General features: G+C 38.4%; 1 protein-coding gene across 1 annotated transcript; it reads left to right on the forward strand.

Moving 5' to 3' along the window:
* Positions 1–26: 26 nt before the first annotated feature.
* On the forward strand, positions 27–21,730 carry abca7 (ATP-binding cassette, sub-family A (ABC1), member 7). Its single transcript, XM_083557816.1, has 50 exons — positions 27–134; positions 714–787; positions 872–965; positions 1,322–1,463; positions 1,557–1,684; positions 1,985–2,106; positions 2,706–2,903; positions 3,080–3,172; positions 3,398–3,635; positions 3,797–3,936; positions 4,599–4,715; positions 5,605–5,802; positions 5,887–6,092; positions 6,290–6,466; positions 6,823–7,045; positions 7,289–7,510; positions 8,436–8,640; positions 8,824–8,937; positions 9,678–9,849; positions 9,947–10,078; positions 10,159–10,298; positions 10,414–10,551; positions 10,677–10,900; positions 10,987–11,044; positions 11,491–11,693; positions 11,958–12,042; positions 12,199–12,219; positions 12,324–12,469; positions 12,812–12,936; positions 13,017–13,109; positions 13,204–13,399; positions 13,515–13,609; positions 13,695–13,727; positions 13,811–13,916; positions 14,364–14,438; positions 14,529–14,698; positions 14,803–14,980; positions 15,074–15,189; positions 15,652–15,796; positions 15,930–16,053; positions 16,201–16,330; positions 17,079–17,202; positions 17,311–17,373; positions 17,826–17,932; positions 18,020–18,161; positions 18,329–18,463; positions 18,639–18,742; positions 19,145–19,237; positions 20,283–20,526; positions 20,613–21,730. The coding sequence occupies exons 2-50, from the start codon at positions 722–724 to the stop codon at positions 20,937–20,939; spliced, it is 6,927 nt and encodes a 2,308-aa protein (XP_083413942.1). The 5' UTR covers positions 27–134; positions 714–721; the 3' UTR covers positions 20,940–21,730.
* Positions 21,731–22,046: the final 316 nt, after the last annotated feature.

Consider the following 22,046-nt stretch of genomic DNA (forward strand, 5'->3'; position numbering starts at 1 on the left):
TCCTACAAGCCCCGCCCACTTTCTCTGTCTCTTCCTGCTTTCTGACACAAACCGACACCGGCTTCCAGTCCGGATGGAAAACAACAGCAACGTTTATTTGTAATGCACCGTCCAAACATAAACAAGAAGACAAGGTAAATATGTAGTGAGGAACTTTAGATATGTCCTCGTAAGAGATGTAACAGAGCAGCAGAGTGCGGTGAAGGTGAAATAGGAGCCTGAGCATCGCAGAAGGACCAGATCAGCAGGTTTATTGGGTTATTAATGCATGTAAATAGAAACTTCTGGAATGAACAGACCATAATAATAATAATAATAATAATAATAATAATAATAATAAAAGACTGTAAACGCTTATTTGTGGCTTTAAATAAAAAAGGATGCATAAATGATTACATAAATATATACTACACTATATACTCTCTGTGCCCATAAAGTGTCTACCCAAAAATAAATGTTTTTAATAGATTTATAGGCCAAATGACTTTATATCTAACTATTTACACAGTTAAATTGTGTCCCAATGGAGAAAAAGCCTCTGCTTTTACACGAGCACATAAGAGGAGGTTTATAAGCCTTAATTCTCTAAGCCAATCACTCTAATGAGGATTTTTAGTGTTTCACTGCTCATCCACTGCTTTTTTTGGTCTTGCTTTAAATTCAGGCTTCAATCTTGTTTGAATAATAACCATCCTTTCATCACGTCTCTGTAGATACCATCATGGCCATAGGAACCCAGCTTTTACTCCTTCTGTGGAAGAACTTCATCTACCGGAGGAGGAACAAGGTACCCACATTGCCTTGCGTCATCACTCATCTCACACAGTTAAATATTGTTGTTACAGTAAAAGATAAATGAGCTTCTTTGCAGATCCAGCTGATCATAGAGCTGCTCTGGCCTCTGTTCCTGTTCCTCATACTTATAGCAGTACGTCACTCGCACCCTCCCTACAAGCACAGCCAGTGTAAGTGCAGTGGTTGTCTATTTGTTTGAGCCTTGCTATCCACATGAAATCACGTAAGCTGAATAGCTGCAGCCAGAATAGTTTAAGATGTCTTTTGTGTTGTGGTCTTTTTGCTTTTTAATATGCTGATATTCATATCAAATATTTCACACCACAAATTTGTGTGAATTATTCGCATGTTTATAATTGCGAATGAATGAATCTCGGCTTTGAGCTTTTGTTCATCATTTACTTTGATGTCTTATATTATGTTTTATACATTTAGAATTTGCCTTTGGCCAAATATTTGTCAGACCATAACAGTGGCTTTACTGTGTGTAAAGATGTGAAGTGAAATTCCGCGTTTCTGATTTCAGGTCACTTCCCCAACAAAGCTCTCCCATCTGCCGGCACTTTAGCATGGGTTCAGGGCATCATCTGCAACATTAACAACCCATGCTTTCACTACCCAACTCCAGGAGAGACTCCGGGTGAAGTGGGGAATTTTAATAACTCGATGTCAGTGGATCCTTCTCTTTACGTCCTTTGAAATTATGATGTCGTTTCCACTGTATTTTATATCGGGTTTATTTTGGATCCTGTACATTTCAGACTTTCTCGAATATTCGTGGATGGCAGGACCCTTCTCACCAACCTTGGCAATCATACAGTCCTGTCAGCCTTAGACGACCTCTCGCTTGCTGTTCAGAGACTGGCGGAGAGGCAGGAAGCTTGGCCAAGTAGGACTTAGTTCTAATACGCTTTAAACGACACAAATAAATCAATACACATTAAAGTAAAAGGGAAGAGTGGAGCAGAATTCTGTATTCGCACCATAATTTTACTGTCACTTGTTGAGTGATTTTCATTTGGAGTTCATTTTAAGAAGCTGTAGCAGTAGTAACTTGGTCTCTGTGCAAATCCAGAGCAAAACTGCTTTCCATATTTGTCATTCTTAATGATTATTAATCTGTGTAATGTGATGAAAAAGAAATAGTAACTGTTACTTATAGCATTATGTACTTTTTTTAATCATAAAGATCTGCCAGTTGGAGAGTACCTACAAGCCAATGAAACGGTCTCCTCCTTTTTGCGGACCAACTGCAGCCTTCCTCCTTCAGCTGTAGACCAGTTACTGAGAGCAAAACTCAACCTCCGGGTGGTACGATCGAATTTTATATAAATAGCATATTGTTCAAATGCAAAAAGTTTACACTCCTATTGTTTTGAGGGTTGAAATTGTCCTATTCAAATCTGTTAAAAGACAGTCAATAGCAATTCTAAGGCACAAGATGATAACTAGCAAGCATAGGTTTTGTACTGGCCAATATTATATGTTGGATTTTTACAGAGCTGGAGTGAGATGTAGAAATATATATAAAAAATTTTTTTTAAGTTACTCAGAACTGGAAAAAAACACATAATTAAAGAAGGAAAACACTCTGGAATAGTGTTAGTTCATGACAGTAGAATAGTCTGAAATTGGGCAAAGGCAGTTGGAAACAAAATCTCTCACACTTATCTTTTACTAACATACATTATTAGACCATATCTGTTACATCTGACAATGAAAACAGAAGCTTGGGTAAAATGTATTGTTGCTTGCATCATTTAAAAATAATATTCTACAAATATGTGTACCCCCATGCCAATAAATGAAAATGTGTAAATCAAAAAGGAAATACACACGAAGGAGTGTAAATCGAAACACAATTGTCAGGCTGAATAAATAAATAAACTCTTTATTTTCTCGTTCCTCAGGTGTCGCTGGCAGGCACCGGGTTGCGTTCGTCTGATATCATCTGCAACGCCACGCTTCTGGAGAGCTACCTCACAGTGAAAGAAGAAGACTCCTCATTCACCGAGCTGCAGCAGTACTTGTGTGATGTTCCTTCGGATTTGCTGCAGCAGGCCGAGCAGATCTTCCTTTCAGAATTAAACCTCAGCAAGATTTTCACAGTCAGCATTCTTTCACAAGTTTGGCCTGAAATAGATTCATAAGATACATCAAAATTCACAGATACATAAAATATTTTTTTGACATTTTTATTGTCCACATGTAGGACAGTCTTTTTTTCATTTTTTTGTGCTACTTCGATTTAAAAAAAAAAATTATTTGCATCTTTCCCTGACAGAGGAAGCGACTCCGCTCCAATGCTGCTGAAGTGCGACTGCTCAGCCGGACCGTCTCCTCTTTGACTCCGGAGTTTGTCTCACTTATGAATGACGTATGTAGCAATCTTTCAGTCATCCACTGCAATCCTTTCTGTACATTTTTTATATTATTAAGTGTTTAATCCCTAAATAAAACATGCTTGATGATAATATAATATGGATAGTTGAAATAACACCTAATGAATGTCGCTATGTTCAGAAAATGTGCTTTTTTTTTGTGCAATGCCTTTACAAATGCGATTGTCATCGCATTTCATATTCTGAAAATCTTGCTCCAGATATCCTCTTTGTCCAGCTTTACGGAGCTGAATGCCGAACTGAGGCTGTTTTTTCCAGAAAACAGCTCAGTGCTCCCACGTGAGAGCTTCCAAGCTTTCTCCAGGATTATGTGCGGACATCCTGAGGTGGGCGGCGAGAAGATTCCTTCCTTTAACTGGTATGAAGACCAGGACATCAAGTCGTTCCTAGGTAAAGACGGGATGTACGAAAACATCTTGGATATAGACAACACTACCAGTGAGTAGTTTTCAGTTCCTACTCAGGGTCTGTAAAAACATAAAAATACTAATTCCGCCTCATATTTAATGACAAATAATAATCTTACAAATAATATTTTTATAAAATGTTTACCCCAACTCTAATTGTCAATTTTTTTTTTTTATTCATTTATTTTTTAGCTCCATTTTGTCAAAATCTGATTCAAACTCTCGAGTCGAATCCCCTTTCTCGCATTATATGGAGAGGCATTAAGCCACTTTTCATTGGAAAACTTCTTTACACCCCGGACACTCCTGCTACACAGAGCATCATGAAAGAGGTACTTTTATGTTTGGTATTTTTTGCTTTTTTATTTTTTTTTATTTATTTTTTTTGTTAGGTAGTCTAGTGATTGCTAGGAACCACAAACCTGTTTTTATCGAATCATTCATGATATATTTTTATAAGGTTATATGATAAAATTGTATCTTTTCCAAAGTTGTCTTTATTCACAAAAAATAATTCTATGTTTTCTTTTGCGGGTTTCATGCGCTGAGACAATTGGGTTTTATGATTAAATGATAAATATGGACATGGCATCAAAAGTACTGGAACAGATGGACTTCTGATCAAAACGTCACATCTAAGTTAAAATCCCAGCACCCTCAACTGTCATTTTATCAGAAAATGAATTTGTTTCATGTGAAATCTAAGAGTAGAAGTTTGGAACAGTATTTTTGATCATTCGGAAAATGGCTGGGTTCAAAGAAAAGGTGTCATGTTCTAATTAGTTTGACAAAGTTATAAATACTAGGAAATTAAAACTGAAATTGTGATGTATCCTCTTTAATTCATCTCTTGATCTCAATCATGGGCATCTTTAGATCTCAAACCCAATTACTTTGTGACATTGTAAAATGAATACATGACTTTCACATTATGGCACTGTTTCAAATACAATTTTGTATTAGGTAGCCTCTTAAAGTTGTGGCAAATTTTTAGGTGAACAGGACCTTCCAGTACTTTGAGATCGTGGAGGAGATGCATGCCGCATGGGAGGAAGTGGGACCCAGGCTGAAGCTCTTCATGGAAAGCAGTGTGGAGATCCGTATGCTACAGGTTACCTATCAGCATATGAATATCACTTTAAAGTCTCTAGAAAATCTTGGTTAATATTAAAGTAGTCATATGTCTACATCTGCACCCAAATCAAACCTACCATATTTTCGGAATATAAGCCGCTACTTTTTTCCTACACTTTGAACCCCCCGGCTTAAACAACGACGCGTGTAATTTATGAATTTTTCCTGGGTTTTTCCCGGTTTCACAAACTTCAAGCCAAAAAACTGAGCGACATAACATTAGACCAATGACATTTCCGAACGGAAACGAAAAAACGCACCTCACCTGTGTTCTGAGCTGCACGGCATCGGGAGAAAAAGGTTTTTTAGCGCGTTGAGTCAGGGTTAAGGGAGAGCTCGAGTTGTAACTCCAGTTGCAACAGAAATCATATAAGCACAGACAGGTTTCCAGAACTCGTGCTTTTTTATTTTTTTCTTGGCAACAGCGTTACGGGTTAGTCAAAGAAACTTAGAAATGAGCATCAGAAAATACGCAGTAATACCGAAAAAAATGCAGTGGCATGCTATTCCCAAAATACCGCTATGCTCCTAAAGGAAGCGCAACATATTTTACCCATTACACCGTGTGTAACGTGTCTTTTGTTAAAGCCTGTGTAAAGTACATTACACATGTAGACGTGCGGCTTATAGACAGGTGCGGCTTATTTATGTTAAAAATAAAAATATTTGTAAAATTCAGTGGGTGCGGCTTATATATGGGTGCGGAAATTACGGTAAGCTATAGATATTGTTCAGACAAGTGGTGTAGATGAATTATTATTATTATTTAATATGATGTTCTCAAATTCTTCTTCTTCTCTGTAAAAATATGTACATTACTGTTTTAAGCTATTTGCTATATAACAGGCACATTTTGTGTGTCTCAGGATTTGCTGAGGCGACCCGAGGTGGCTGTTGCGGTGAATCTCCAACTAAAGAACACTTCATGGACAGCTTCTCGCATCGCCCACTTCCTCTCCACGCCTAATTCAGACCCTCCTGAGAAACAAGGAGAGCCTGCAACATGGCTGGACCTGTATCAAGATTTCAATAACACTATTGGCTTCCTGTCGCAACTCACAAAAGTAACATATGTGTGCAGTAATCGTGTGCAGAGTATCGCCGGTACCACCACAATTTAAGGCTTAAATCTGTGCGTTATTTTTTAGTGTTTTTCACCAAATAAGATGGAGGGAATGGCCACTGAAGGGCAGCTGGTGGAGCGGGCATTGGAGCTGCTGGAGAATCGGCAGTTCTGGGCTGGAATAGTCTTCCTCCTCCCAAATCATTCCTCCTCAGAGCTTCCTCCTCACGTCAAGTACAAGATCCGCATGGACATAGATGATGTCACACGCACAAATAAGATCAAAGACAAGTAAGTATGATGGTTTAGGTGAGATTACCTTTTGTAAACAAAGTCAGCTACTTCAACAGAATTATGGTTTATTTATCTAATGTATTAAATCATTTTGCGTTCGTGTCCGACGGTCTGCTGACACCGCACACTCCTTTAAACGTTTGTGGTAAAAGAAGTATGCCGTTTTTTGCTAATCTGAAAACTGTATTCTGTAGGTTCTGGGATCCTGGTCCAGCTGCAGAGCCCTTCAGCGATATGCGCTACGTATGGGGCGGCTTCGTCTACGTGCAGGATTTAGTGGAGCGAGCAATAACACTTGTTCTGAGCGGCAAACAACCAAATACAGGAATATATATACAGCAGATGCCCTACCCATGCTTTGTGGATGACGTGTAGGTATCTAATAAGCTTTAGGGCTCCATAATCGAAAGCTTCATTGGTCACACATTTTTATGTGTATGCCACGAGAGGACACGGGTTTGTATGTTTATTTATACAGGACAAAATGACCTGTGAAAGGTGTTACTATAAAAATAATAACATAGAACAAGCCAGGTGATAAACTCTGCCATTTGTAACAAAGCGAGGTCATGCTGTTAGAAAAATTTAAAATGAATCAATACCAACTGACCAACCAGATTCAAGAACCGTGGTGCAACTAGTAATAATCAGCTCCATGTTACAGACTCTAAAGAGCAGCCGTAGTCATTAATTACTTCTCTTTTTCTTTTGCTCTGTTTCTTTACAGATTTCTGCGAGTACTGAATCGTTCGCTCCCTCTTTTCATGACGCTGGCGTGGATTTACTCAGTGGCAATGATCATTAAAGGCGTGGTGTATGAGAAGGAGGCGCGACTGAAGGAGACTATGAAGATCATGGGCTTGGGCTCAGGAAGGCTTTGGCTCAGCTGGTTCATCAGCAGCTACCTGCCTTTTCTGTTTAGTGCTGGCCTTCTCATTATTGCACTCAAGGTGGGTTTAAGATATCAGCACTAATATGATGGAATATAAAAAAAAAAAGAATAGTTAGAAGTGAATTATTATAGGAACTCAAAAAATAAAACAACAAAAAAAAGCGTCATGACCCTTGGGGACTGCTAATATACAAAGAGCTATTAATAAACATTTGACTTCGACTTTGTTAGTAATCTATAAAGCAACGTGCCAAAAATTCTAACATGCTTCTTAAAAACATGATTGTTTTCTTCCCTTCAGGTGGGAGATATCTTGCCCTACAGTGACCCTGCTGTGATCTTCTTGTTCCTGGCCGCCTTTGCCACAGCCACAATCATGCTGTGCTTCCTCATCAGCACGTTCTTCTCCCGTGCCAATCTGGCTGCAGCCTGTGGAGGTCTCATCTACTTCTCTCTATACCTGCCCTATGTGCTCTGTGTGGCCTGGAGGGAATATCTGACGAGCACGCACAGAATACTCGCAGTGAGATTCAATCTCAGTTACATGTCTGTGTTTTAGGTAGACGACAAGAGTCCATTCAGTTATTCTGGTGGTTGGTATATTGTTATTTAGAAAGAGATGTTTTCTGTATATTAATTGTAATGGGTGACAAATTAAAGAATAATGATTGGGGATATAAGACGAGTGCATATTCTTTAGACATGTGATCATACATTTATTCATCAGTGTTGGATAAGCATGGCGAAAGATTTCAAATACTTAGCAAGAGAGCTCATGATTGAGACATGTACATATGAGTTTTGGTCTCAAAGACTACCTTGGCTTTGTTTCACAAAAATGGTATAAATATCTATGGCTATATCTATTAAAGAGGTCATCCAAATAGCCAAGTGAACAACCGGACGGATTTGAGTTGTTTAATAAGGATTTTGTCACATAAATTACAATGTAACACACAGCGAAATGAAATGTCAAGGCAAAGACTTCATCATGTTCCCCTCATCTTGGCCAAGAACGAGAATTCAAGGATACAGTGAGTACGGATTTAACAATGCCGGTTAATTGAAGTTTGTAAAAAGGCCAAGTGTTGCATTTCCAATTTTCAGCTATTCAGTTTTGGTGCCATTTGTGCAGACTGTAGCCTGTTCCTGTGCGCATGGTCTCCTGCTGGTACAGCTCATCCACTTACAAAATTTGATTATAATCACTATATTATGATGGTAGTGCACTTTTCTGTGATGATTGTTCTCTCATCCACAGTGCAAAAGAGCGCAAATCACTGAAAGATTTTGGGTTAATTTCAACCAGGCACCACCTTACACACATATATATATATATATATATATATATATATATATATATATATATATATATATATATATATATATATATTTTATAAGTTTGAAAAGGTCATGTAAATGTTTCAAGATTTATTTTTGTCTTCCAGAGCTTCCTCTCTCCAGTAGCCTTTGGATTTGGCTGTGAGTACTTTTCCCAGTATGAAGAGCAAGGAGTGGGTATTCAGTGGTTTAATCTTCTGTCCAGTCCTACTGAAGGAGACACATACAACTTCAATACCTCAATCATAATGCTGTATGTGGATGCCTTCATCTATGGAGTGGCCACTTGGTACATAGAAGCTGTGTTCCCAGGTCAGGAGTAAGGATACTGTTAGGATGATATATAGGTTAAAAACAAGACTTTCTTTCCTTCTTTTTTTTTTTTGCGTCTGAAACGTGTTTATTGATATCTATGAAATAATAAATATTAGTTATATCATTGTGTTTGCATGTATGCATGACCTTTTATTAGTATGACGTGTTTCCCTATTTCAGGGCAGTATGGAATTCCCCGGCCTTGGTATTTTATCTTTAAGCTAAATTTCTGGGGAGGAGTACCGCTGGAGGCTGACATGCACGTTCCTCCAGTACCAGACGATCAACAAGACAGTAAGTACTAGGGGTGTAAAGGTACACATATTCATAGCAAAACTTTTCGGTACAGGCCTTTCAGTTCGGTGCACATGTATACCAAAGGCAGTCCTTTTTACCTGTGGTTAAAATCTGAATTCCCTTACAGACACATTAAGTGACGGACCGCAAGTTTGTTTAATCTAATCGTTGTGTTCTGTTTCAGTGTTTGTGTGTGTGTGTGTTCGTGTTCACGGGCGCCGCTTAGATTAACCGCTTGTTTGGTCTGGCTCCGCCCTCCACTCGCAAACCAGTGTGAGCGTGAATTAGAAAAGATTTGGATTTTATATTGCACACACAACACACACACACACACACACACACACACCTTGTGTACACTGTTTTACACAAATAGGGTCTAATGTAAACTATTGAATAAATCTTTTTTTATTTGTTCAATATTATTTAAACACAATTTTTGTGCTTATTTAATTGATTACTAAATCAATATCGATGTTGATGTTCATAAATGTTAATAATAATAATAACCAAAATAAAATAATAATAAAATGACAAGCAATTTTATGTTTTGCATTTCTTCCCCATAACTGTACCAAAAGTAAACCGAACTGTGAATTTAAAACCGAGGTACGTACCAAACTGTGAATTTTGTGTACCGTTACACCCCCAGTAAGTACACAATTCAAACACTGTATGCGAAAGTCTACAAAGTTAGATTTACACTTTGGGATCACTTGTTGACTTGAACTGTTTTACAGATCAAATTGAACAGGAACCTTCTAATCTCATCCTTGGAGTTGCCATACATGACTTGGTGAAAATATATAAAAAAGGGGCCAAGCTTGCTGTCAATCATTTGAGTCTCAAGTTCTATGAAGGGCAAATCACATCATTCCTGGGTCACAACGGAGCTGGCAAGACAACAACGATGTAAGAGATGGAATTAAGAAGTTCAACATTTTGTGTCGAATGTTGTCATGCATCACATGATTTATATGCAGCCTCTTCGATCTGGCTTCATTGGCAGGTCCATTCTGACTGGACTGTTCCCTCCGACTGCTGGCACGGTTTACATAAAGGGCAAAGACATTCGCACGGACATGGACATCATCCGTAGAACTCTGGGAGTGTGTCCCCAACACAATGTTCTTTTCCCAATGTAAGACCTAAATATAATAAAAAAGCATTTTGCTTGAGTAAAAGTTATATATTATGGCTTTGTGATTAAATATTCTTTAGGCTCACTGTGGAAGAGCATGTATGGTTCTATGGCCGTCTTAAAGGCATGAGCAGTGCTGAGGTTAAAGAGGAGATGGCTTCCCTGCTAGAGGATGTGGGACTGTTGTTCAAACGGCACGAGCAGACCAGGAATCTCTCAGGTGCTTTAAGAATAGAATTCTCACGCCCTGCGTTCGAGCGCAAGAGAAAGCCTTGCTTCTGTTTACTCGTTGGTAAACTTGTTTTAACCGTCTTCACCTTTGTTGATTTTTCCAGGTGGAATGCAGAGGAAGCTCTCAGTAGCTATAGCCTTTATAGGCGGTTCTAAGGTAGTTGTCCTGGACGAGCCCACTGCTGGAGTGGACCCCTATTCACGACGTGGGATTTGGGACCTACTGCTCAAATACCGGAAAGGTTGTTCTGCTTGAGTTCTGTTTTGTTCTCTTTTGAGTCAGAGTATATCGAGGAATGGATCGATAAGCGAATACAAAATCTAATTGCTAGTTTCCAATGCTATTAACTTTGTTGTTTATTTTTAGATCGTACCATTATTCTGTCTACACATTACATGGATGAGGCCGATCTCCTGGGCGATCGCATCGCCATCATCTCTCAGGGGAAGTTGTGTTGCTGCGGCTCACCACTTTTCCTAAAAGCTCGTTTGGGTACAGGATATTACCTCACCATAGTGAAGAAAGAGATCCATTGTCTCACACCAAGCAGTACAAGTGTCGCCAATCTCTCAGCATCAACACTGATGAAGGTTTGCAGAGTTCAGCTCAGAAAATCCGAGCTCTGTGACGTAGTTTTGATTGTTGAGCCACACAGTGTTGGTTTTGTGTGTTTTAGGAGAGTCATTCCTCCATGAGTGATGACACTGGACTTGGAAATGAGATCTGTGGATCAGGTGGGTAGAGTGTTTTCTGTTTAGCATTCTGCTCGGACCAGGACTTTCTAATGTTTGCCTCAGAAACTAGTAAACACAACGTTCAGAGAGACTTTTAGTCCACAGAAAAAGCAAGTTCATGGCTAAAGGACAAAGTATCCATTAAAAAAATGTGTGGCTATTTAGTGAGTGTTATGCAATTTGAATGAAAAAAAGGGGGCATTCGCACTAATACTGTTTGAGCTTTGTATTAAGATGTGACTGTTGCATGACAACATGAATAGTGTATATGTGTATACATATATATATATATATATATATATATATATATATATATATATATATATATATATATATATATATATATATATATATATATTCTTTTATAAAAACATCAAATATATTTTTCTTAATAGGGGAAAAAATGCTGTCTCTGTGTTTACTGTTTCTGTGTTTTTATACTCCAGATGTGAGTGGCCTTTTGGCTCTTGCCCAACATCACATTGCTGGGGTTCGACTAGTAAAAGATGTGGGCAGAGAGGCAGTAATCAACTTTCCTCATGCTGCCTCAGAGGATGGCACTCTCGCCCTTTTCTTGGCTGAGCTGGAGAAACATCAGAACGAGTTTGGCATTGTCAGTTATGGACTCTCAGATACCACCCTAGAGGAGGTGAGGAGTTTAATACAAAGCAGGAACAATGTTATCTAAGAGAATTTATTATGAGATTGTAAAGGAAAGAAGTTGCACTGCATTAGTTTTTATCTTGTAACCCAGTGGATTGTTTCTCTTTTATCAGATACTGTTTCAGCAGTCTTTATGTATTTACTTGCATGATGTTGGTCCTGTGGAATATGGAGGCAGATTTATTAGTGTGTACAGAGTTATACAGAGATTAGTAAAAGTAATAGCATTCACATCCATGTGCACATTCAGATCTTTCTGAAGGTGGCCGAAGATACAGGTGTAGACGCTGACCCAGAAGAAGGAGTGGGAGAAAAGCCTGAGGACTGGGACACAGGTAAACTGAAGCACTTCCTATTTGCAGATATTCACCATTGTATCATAAGGGAAGTTTGTTTCTTGCGCAGAAACCAGTGTAGTAGGCAACTTGTTAGAGCTGTGTGCAGTGACTTAAAGCTGTTTTTCATTTCACCTCTTTTCTCAATGCTGACAGAAAGACAACTGTATACGACAGGTACAAAGCAGATACTGCACGTCATATGTCTGCAATTTGTTTGCACAAGCTTGTAATGCGGTAATGAGTTGCTGTTAACCATAAAGCGCCTTTCTGTCACACAGATGCGAATGAAACGGACCCGCTGAGTACTAATGTTCAGCGTGGGATGACCCTCACAGGCTGGGGTCTGACCCGGCAGCAGCTCCGCGCACTCTTTACCAAGAGATTAAAGTATGCCCTCCGCAGCCGCCGAGGTTTCATAGCACAGGTACAGAGTTGTCGGGTACTGCAGTTACACAAACTCTAATCTTCTCTAAAAATTAGGAGGTTGGCTTACAGTTACATCATGAGGTCTGTAATAAGGATTATTTTATCACCACACTTTCAGAAACAGTCATTGACTAAATTGGCAAAAAAAACAAGAGAAACCAGTGAAGATGTTATAAATCCTGTCTTACTTTAGAAATCGATTGACACAGGTGGGATTTAAACATGAGGGAATGGCAATAGGAAAGAAAGAAAGCTTGCTGGCATTGCTCTTTTAGATAAGTTTAAGGAACAAAATAACTCTGTTAAAAACAAAAAATGTTTGTTATTAAACTCTTCTCAGGTTGTGCTGCCTGCTGTGTTTGTGCTAGTGGCTCTGCTGTTCAGCCTTATTGTCCCACCCTTTGGAAAGTATCCCCCTCTCGAGCTGCAGCCATGGATGTACGGCGAACAGTACACTTTCTTCAGGTACCCACAATGCCATAGATAGGCTAGACTGTTTTTTACTGATATGCACCAGGTCTTTCTCACACTTCTTTCTCCTATAGCAACGATGTCCCAGAGAACCCTGAAATCCAAAATCTCCTCCATGCTCTTCTGGATCCGCCTGGATTTGGGACCCAGTGCATGGAGTCACAGATGTAGGATACTTCCTACTTTGCATGAGCATATATTAGGACATAATCTGATGGTATGATAAGTTTTGAGAAACATGATGTGATCCTGAATCCACAGGGAGAACCAGTGTGATGTCAATGAGGCAGGGACGGTGTTTTTGCGACCCCAGATTTCCTACAAAACATGGCAGCTTTATAACCAAGCCAACTGGACAAATGAGCAGACTTCTCCTGGGTGCGAATGCAGCACAGAGGATGTTCGCAGAATGCTACCTGAATGCCCAGCAGGAGCAGGAGGATTGCCTCCTCCTCAGGTTATTGCACTTCTATCAGTCTTTTCATATTCATATGTCTCAGTGTGGAGCAAAATAAATTTTAATTACAAAATCATGTTTTTTTTTTTTATGTTCCTTCACATGTTGGCTACAGATAAAAAGGCCGACAGGTGATCTACTGCAGAATCTGACCGGTCGTAATATTTCTGACTACCTCATCAAGACTTATCCACAGATTCTAAAAAAAAGGTCTCCATTTAGACCCAAATTTTGATTCTATTTTTCATTGTAAGTTTTTCACAGACTTATACGTCTATATTGTTCTATTATCTAGCATGAAGACTAAAAAGTGGGTGAATGAGTTTAGGTGAGTTAGATAATACACGTAATACACTTAATACTTCATGCTTCAAGTAAATAATAATCAAATTAAATGAAATGTGTCTACAGGTATGGAGGATTCTCTCTGGGAACTGAAACCTTACCCGGTCAGACAGACATCATTCAGCTAGAAGAGTCTGTAGTGGCTATCAGAACACGCTACAAAATACCACAGGCATGCACTCTAACCATACAGATAATTATTTATTTAGTCTTTCACACAGGCATGTAATTAAGAGGTAGTGTGCAGGGCATTAGCAGGAACTCAAAGCAAGAACAGTGGAACCTCTATACTCGTGACCTCGATAGTTCGCGACTTTTCATTTGTAACTCGAGTTTGTACCAAAAATTTACATGAAAATGTTTCGAAAAAATATTTTATTATTGTATTATTCATTTAAAGTAGTAAAGAAAACATTTGACAAGTAATTCACAATTTTTTGAGTTTACTGTACATGTACAATTCCCCTTGAAAAAGAAACCATCAAAAGGAGAGTCAGATTTTTTTGTTACTCGCGAGGGCTCATAGAACGTAGCCCCCGTGAGTATCGAGGTTGCACCGTATTACCTTTTATATGCCAGCATTTACTTATTCTTGTATTAATTTTGTTGCTTTTTACAGAACAGCTCAATTGATCAACTTTTGGACAGGTTACCAGGCCTTCTTACTGGGCTTAGTAGTCAAAACAATGTTAAGGTAAGAGAGACACTCCCACAATTTTCCCTTAATTCCAAGTTACATTTAGTTCTGTTCTGTGTTCTTAGTTCTGTGGTTTATGTTTTCTAGGTGTGGTTTAATAATAAAGGTTGGCATGCCATGGTGTCATTTGTGAACATCATGAACAACGGACTGCTCCGTGCCAGTCTTTCTCCAGGACCAGAAAGAAGGAAGTATGGAATAACAGCCTATAATCATCCACTTAACCTCACTAAGGAGCAGCTCACAGAGATGGCCTTGTACGTACATGTGTCAGGGTTCTCTCATAGACTCTCTTCTGTCAATTCGTTACGTCTTCGCTTGATTAACAATAACCGTGCTGTATGTCTTTTTCTTTGTCAAGAATGACCACCTCTGTGGACGTCCTGGTGTCCATATGTGTGATTTTTGCCATGTCCTTTGTCCCAGCAAGTTTTGTATTGTTTCTGATCGAGGAGAGAGTCAGCAAGTCTAAGCACCTTCAGTTTGTTAGTGGGGTGAAACCCATTCTGTATTGGACTGCGAACTTTATATGGGACATGGTTAGTTTCAGTCAAACTAATAATACAGTGGCTAATAAATTTTAATTGAGTCTTTTGAATGCATTTTTCGTCTCATGTTTTCTCTTCGGGCAGTTGAACTACACGGTTCCCGCTACCATGGTGGTCCTCATCTTTATAAGCTTCCAACAGCAGTCTTATGTCTCTGAAAAAAACCTTCCTGCGCTAGTGCTGCTTCTCTTGCTCTACGGGTAATAAAACGATATGGTTTGATTGTATGAAAGTTCTTGTGGATTTTGAGAGACTTATAAAGTAAAAGCAGTAGATTTAGTGTGAAAGGCACATTATATTAACATCAAAATATAAGACCGTCATCCTATAGAATGCAAAATGTACAAATTATAGTTTATTACTGCAGCATTATTGAATTTTCTATAACAGAATCAGATAATAGTTTAAACAGCAAGTTTTTTGTAATGTGATTCTTCTGTTATTATTAGTATAGTAACAAGTCACTGGCAAGTCACATAAATGTTTTATTTAGCATTTATGGATGGGATTTTCAGTGTTAGCATTTAAAACTGTAACACTTTCTGCAAGTTTCAGTAACTATATATCTATAAGCAAATTAAAAGTATTATTGATTTCACTAATAACAAATAAATATTATAATATATTGATACTAATATTTGTGCATTTCTGCCTTACTGTAGTTGGTCCATAACTCCACTGATGTACCCTGCCTCGTTTGTGTTCTCTGTGCCCAGCACAGCCTATGTGGTGCTCACCTCCATCAACCTTTTCATCGGCATCAACGGCAGCATCGCCACCTTCGTCCTCGAGCTGTTTGTTGATGAAGTATTAAAAGTCATGTTTAAGTTGTCTTTCTGTTCCATATGTGTACACGGGCAAATGTAATTGAAGGGGTTGTAATTGATTTAGTTGTAAAATTCTATCGTCCACCTTTTTGATCGCCTTGTTCTCTCCGCAGCATTTAAATGAGGTCAATAGGATCCTGAAGAAGGTCTTTCTGATCTTTCCGCACTTCTGTCTTGGGCGAGGTCTTATTGACATGGCTAAAAACCAGGCAATTTCAGATGCTTTCAAGAGGCTTGGTAAATTTCCTGTTACAGAAACAAGACTGAAACTAAATGAAATGGTTTTCTTTATACAGCCATACAAGTGGCCTTGATCTTTTTTCTGGCAATATGTTTGTCAACAATAGTTAGTTTTTTTCATTCTTTTTTTTTTGTTGTTCACAGGAAACAAACAGACACTGGAGCCACTGGCATGGGATTTTGTAGGGAAGAACTTATTTGCAATGGCAGTCGAGGGTGTTGTCTTTTTCATTTTCACTGTACTACTTCAGTATAAGTTTTTCATACGCTTTAGGTACACAGATTTTTTATTATTATTATTACTTTTGCTGTTGAAATACTGCTATGATTAATCAGCCCAGTCTCACAGCATTTCGCGATATAGTCATAAAAGTTAATCTATTGATCTGTGTCTTTTTCATGTCACTGAGGACGACTTTCTATGTAATGTATTTAAATAGGAACTATTTTAGATTTTAGATTTTCTGTCTGCCACTGGATAACACAGATGCTGTAATTTTTCTTTTCTCTGCTGTTATTTGTTTATTTTTTAATCTTCAGCTCTCAACATTTAAGCAGGGGATTTTCTCCTTGTTTTTACTGCTTTATATTCGGTAAGCTACGCGCTATTATAAACCATCGTCAGTGGTTCCTTCCAGTCAAAATACAGTAAATATCTTCTCCAGGTTAATTAAGGAGACTGCGTTGATTAGAGACACACACATTTATTATAGTATTAACTCTAAACCTTACCCTAACTGTATATTTTCTACCTTATTCTCTGATAAAATGGATAATAAAAAAAGATTACCTTTGGCTTTTCTGCCAGCATGACAGAACAACGTGAGCCTCTTCCTCCGTAGCTATGGAGACCGAGCCAGACGGAGGCAGTCGTGCTGAGTGACACGAAAAAAAAAGAGGGAAATTCGTGTCTATGAACACGAATCAACAGATTAAATTTCGTGACTATATCACGAAATGCTGTGAGTTTATGTTGGATTAATGGTTATGTCAGTGTAATTTAAAAATACATTTTCTCCAAGGTTGTGGTCTGATCCTGTCCTGCCCCCATTGGGCCCAGAGGATGAGGATGTGGCAAACGAAAGAAAACGTGTGAAAAGCAACAACACTCGGGAGGATATTCTCACTGTTAAAGACCTAAGCAAGGTTTGTAAGATCCAAAATGCATGCAAAATCAGCGAAAGTCAGCAGTAAACCTTAAAAAATTTATTTTCTCCATAATAAACAAATTATTCTGTTCTTAAATCTCTATAGGTCTATAAGGCAGGCAAGAGGCCAGCAGTGAACCAGCTTTGTCTTAGCATTCCTCGGGGAGAGGTGCAAATATATTGTGCATATCACACACATAATTCCAATCAGACATCATTTCTGTCTGGTTGTATGACTAATACTAATTGAAGCTAATTACTGAAATAACTTGTATCAACATTGACTAACAAAAGAGTTTTTTTCCCCACCCACTGTGCTAAAATAGACTTATTTACAAGCATATTATAGACAAGTGAAACAATAATTTGCAAAAGAAAATAAATAAATAAATAAAAATGTGGTTATTTAATAGAAAATAAGCAGAAGTATAAAAACAAGTTCCACTGTGTTGTTGCGGTTGTGAATGATGACGTGAACATGTCTAGACGACAAGCACATTTACTACCTTAAATAAACAGTTACACTTTCTATTACTAAATTACACTTGCAATTTCTAGTCTTCAGTTTTGGCCACTAATTACAATGATGAAAATATGAAGTCTACGTATTCTTACTTACAGTGCTTCGGGCTTCTCGGGGTTAATGGAGCTGGGAAGACTTCCACATTTCGCATGCTAACAGGAGATACCACCATTACCTATGGAGATGCTTTTCTCAATAATTACAGGTCTGTCTCCATTTCCCATTACTGCTCATTATAATTGCATGTAATGACTGTACAACTGATTGAAACTCTGTTTAACTGAACCCTCAGCGTGCTGAACGACATGGACAGCGTGCACCAGCTTATGGGTTACTGTCCTCAGTTTGATGCCATCAATGACCTTTTGACTGGAAGAGAGCACCTCGAGTTCTACGCTCGATTGAGAGGCGTCCCTGAGCCATATGTAGCAAAGGTACTAGACGTTATAGGTCTCATTATGGCTGGTCAAACGAAATACATTGAAATACATTTTGGTCGACAGAACGCTGTAAATACTTTTTAGGTCTTTCAAATGAATAAAAAAGGTCTCCGGCCTTTTGATGTTTTAGCCAACGTTAATAATTGATCTCTGGCCAAAAGGTCTCACGGTGGGGAGTGAAAAAACTGGGATTGACACAGTACGCTGAGCAAGAAGCAGGAGGATACAGCGGAGGCAATAAACGCAAACTCTCAACCGCCATTTCTTTTATCGGCGCGCCGCCAGTCGTTTTTCTGGTCAGCATTTATCCTAACAATTAAACGACATTACATAATATACAATAAATCTCTTTCTACGATTTTATTCAATATGTTAATTTCAGGCAGAATAGTAATTAATGTTTAACTCTGTATAACAAGTGTATCTAGTGTTTTGTCTAATTCCTGAAGATTTCTCTGTGAAACTTCTCAGGATGAGCCCACGACAGGAATGGATCCAAAGGCTAAGCGCTTCTTGTGGAACTGTATCCTCAGCGTCATCAGAGAAGGTCGAGCTGTCGTTCTCACATCCCACAGGTACAGGATGTACAGCACTACACTTTAGGCCTATTTCTTTTCTATAACATTGTTATGGACAGCCATTATCTTTTCACAAACCAGGTAGTGATGACAGTGTCAAAGTTAAGGGTTTATCTTAAACCATCCCGCACTTTTCTCATCTTATAAGACCCAGTTCCCCACTCAGTTCAGTCTGAACGCAGTGATGCTACAGCAATTTGTTGAACTCAAATTTGGGGGTTTGGTGGTGGGTTTATTTCTTTAACGGACAGACAACATTTAAATATTCAGGGAAAATTGTATCAATTTGAAAATATATGTCTGTGTGTAGATCACATATGATAAATATGTTTTGTCAGTTCAAATAAACTGTAGAAGCTCCTGTAGAGAGGTTGTATTAATTGCAGCTGTTTTGTGCAGCATGGAGGAATGTGAAGCTCTCTGCACTCGCATGGCCATCATGGTCAATGGGAGGTTCCAGTGTCTGGGTTCAGTGCAGCACCTCAAGAACAGGTACCAAAAAAAAAACAATTAAAGAGTGTACTTATATTAAATAAATGCGGAATATTGTACCTCAAACTAAAATTAAGAATGTTCATGTGTCTTCTATACTGAAGACACATCTAAAAGACCTTGAGTTAGTGTCAGGTGTTGAAATAAATACTTTTTTAGCAGCATACACACACTGGTCACTTTATTTCGAACATATTTACACACATACGGGGGCAAAGTGCCACTGACTCTATCATGGTTGTTGAGGATTGAGTATATCAGAAACAGCTGATCTCCCGATATTTGACCACACAAATGAGTTAACACAGTATGGTGCAAAACAAACAAACATTGTGAACCATAGCAACGTTCATGGAGATGTGTTTCTGATGTGAGAGGTCAGAGCAGAGGGGTTTGAGCTGGCAGGAAGGCTGAACTCGAGCAGCCACTTTTTTAAACCATGGCAAGAAGCGCCGGGAGCAAAAAAAGCATCCCAGCACAAAGCCAAACTATTTTAGTTAAGGTGATTTTTTTTAAGTCATCAAAATTTGACATGCATTTTGATTACCTGAGGCACTTGATCTGTGCACTGCAGCCTCACGAATGGCTGATTGGACAGTTGCTTGAATGAGCAAGTGTCGAGGTGTTCCCATTAAAGTGGATACGAAATAATGGTGAAGAATTCTGCAGTTTTTTGGACTACAAAAATCATTTTTAGGAGAGGGAGAGCAAAAAAGAAAGAAAAGCAAAGAAGGAGATGGAAAAAATAATATAGTGTAGTTTAGTCCAGAATAATGTGTTTAAATATACTTAATACTAATATAGTGCATGCTTTTTTTCATGTAATATCAGTGTGATGTCATACACTGTTAAACGCCAGAAAGTTCTAAACCTAAGTTCTAAAATCTGAGCCATGAACATGACAAATAATACATTAACTGTCATGGTGGTGCAGCAGGGACCAATACTGCATCCAGCTCCAATGGTCCCCGGTTCAGTCTTGTGATTGAATATAGCATCATCTCAATGCATATTGTGAGTAGCAGCTGTGAGTTTTCTTCCATAGATTTGGCGACGGTTATACAATTAATCTCCGCTTGTCCGCATCATCTCCGGAACCCTGCCCCGTGGATGCCTACATCCAGAGCTGCTTTCCTGGAATTGAGCTAAAGGAGAGACACCACAACGTTCTGCAGTATCAGCTCCCAACTCACGCCTGCTCTCTCGCTCATGTCTTTGACATTCTGTCAAACAACAGCGAGGAGTTGGGAATAGCGGAATATTCCGTCTCTCAGACAACACTAGACCAGGTCAGAACTCAGTAGCAGCAGATTGCATTGGCGCATGCGATCGTTTCAAAATAAAAACTGAAAAAGAGATCTTTGCTTTTTCACAGGTGTTTGTCAACTTTGCCAAGGAGCAGATGGATGACGATGGCCAACTAAGAGAGGTGTCCATAAACAGTGGATCAGATGGATCTCAATGGCACACAACTCAGCAATCCAGCCAAACTATATATCCATCGGAAGCATCTTCTTTTGAGCCTAAGAGATCTCAGGTTAATGCTGCTCAGTCACTAGGTCTGTTATCATCATCCAGATCCAGTCAGCCAGAAGCTGCTGGGTCAAAGACCAAGGAGAGCAAGTGGAATGAAACAAAGCAACCTCAGCAACTGCAAATGCAGCCTCTGGTGGATTTCCCAGCTAATGGAATAAAGTGCTGAGAAGAAGAGAAATCTCAGAGCAAAGACCTGGTCAAGCTTTTTGTAGTCAAAACACGAACAGGCATTCTGTCTCCGATCTTGTTCTGCTCGATTCTAAAATTTCATTTAATCTGTATTTATTTCAATCTACCTACAATGTATTGAAGTACTCTCAGGACCACTCTTGTAAATAGTCTGAAAACTGCTGTTTGATTCGAAATGCACTTTACGTCGTATGTCATGTGCAAGTCGGTTTGTTTTGACTTGAAGTTTGTTATTGATTTTAGGATTTTAGAATTGTATTTTTTTGCTTGTTTGTTTGTTTGCTTTATAATTATACGTAAGTGTGTGACTGACTATGCCTTAAAAACCATCAGGTTTTTAAAAGGTTTTAGGCAAATTCGCACATCTCTGATGCACGCCGGCAAAAAAAAAAAAATGTAAATTCAATCTAAGTTGCACTTGTGAAACTGATGAACACTGTATGATCGGAATGTATCGATAACTCAAAAATATCTTTTTGAATGGTGCAAATTGTATATTGCGTAGGTAAAAGATGTTCATTGAAATGTGCAGTACATGTTAAAAAAAATAATAATTATATTTTGATCTCCCAAGCTGATGATCGGCTTGGGCACGTGCACGTTTCTGAGTTTTTGCATGCATGTTATTTAAATCCAGCTGCACATTTCAGTACTTGTGTCATATATATTTTTTTTTTTACAAATGCAAACTCAGTTTAACTCCACAGTATTGCACTTATTATTTATTCCTCTATATATACAAAAACATTAATAAATGTATATGCTGAGTATTAGTGTAATGTTTTGAGTTTCATCTCCCTTATCTCTCTTGAGAAAGGGTGTAATGCTTAAAAAAAAAAAAAAAAAAAAAGAAAGAAATCGGAGTGCAAAATATGCTAGAATATCAAGGGTGTTATAAAACACATTGCTAATATGTTTTGGGGGGAAGGTAAGATATTCAAATCTTTTTGTAGCATCATGTAACAACGCTTGAATTACCGATGGATAAATACTCTCTATATCTCCAGAAATGATGTTTTATACTGCCTTCATCTGTTACTAATAGAAAAATATAATTTTTACCATTATTAATGTACAATTTTGT

This window comes from Silurus aristotelis (assembly GCF_946808225.1).
Source record: "Silurus aristotelis genome assembly, chromosome: 13".
Lineage (NCBI taxonomy): Eukaryota > Metazoa > Chordata > Actinopteri > Siluriformes > Siluridae > Silurus > Silurus aristotelis.

Excerpts from the sequence above, each read along its gene's own strand:
- abca7 (XM_083557816.1), top strand. The coding sequence starts at position 722 with ATGGCCATAGGAACCCAGCTTTTACTCCTTCTGTGGAAGAACTTCATC. Across the intron at positions 966-1,321 it reads TCCCTACAAGCACAGCCAGT|GTCACTTCCCCAACAAAGCT; the intron begins GTAAGTGCAGTG and ends TTCTGATTTCAG. Across the intron at positions 10,299-10,413 it reads GCAGACCAGGAATCTCTCAG|GTGGAATGCAGAGGAAGCTC; the intron begins GTGCTTTAAGAA and ends TGATTTTTCCAG.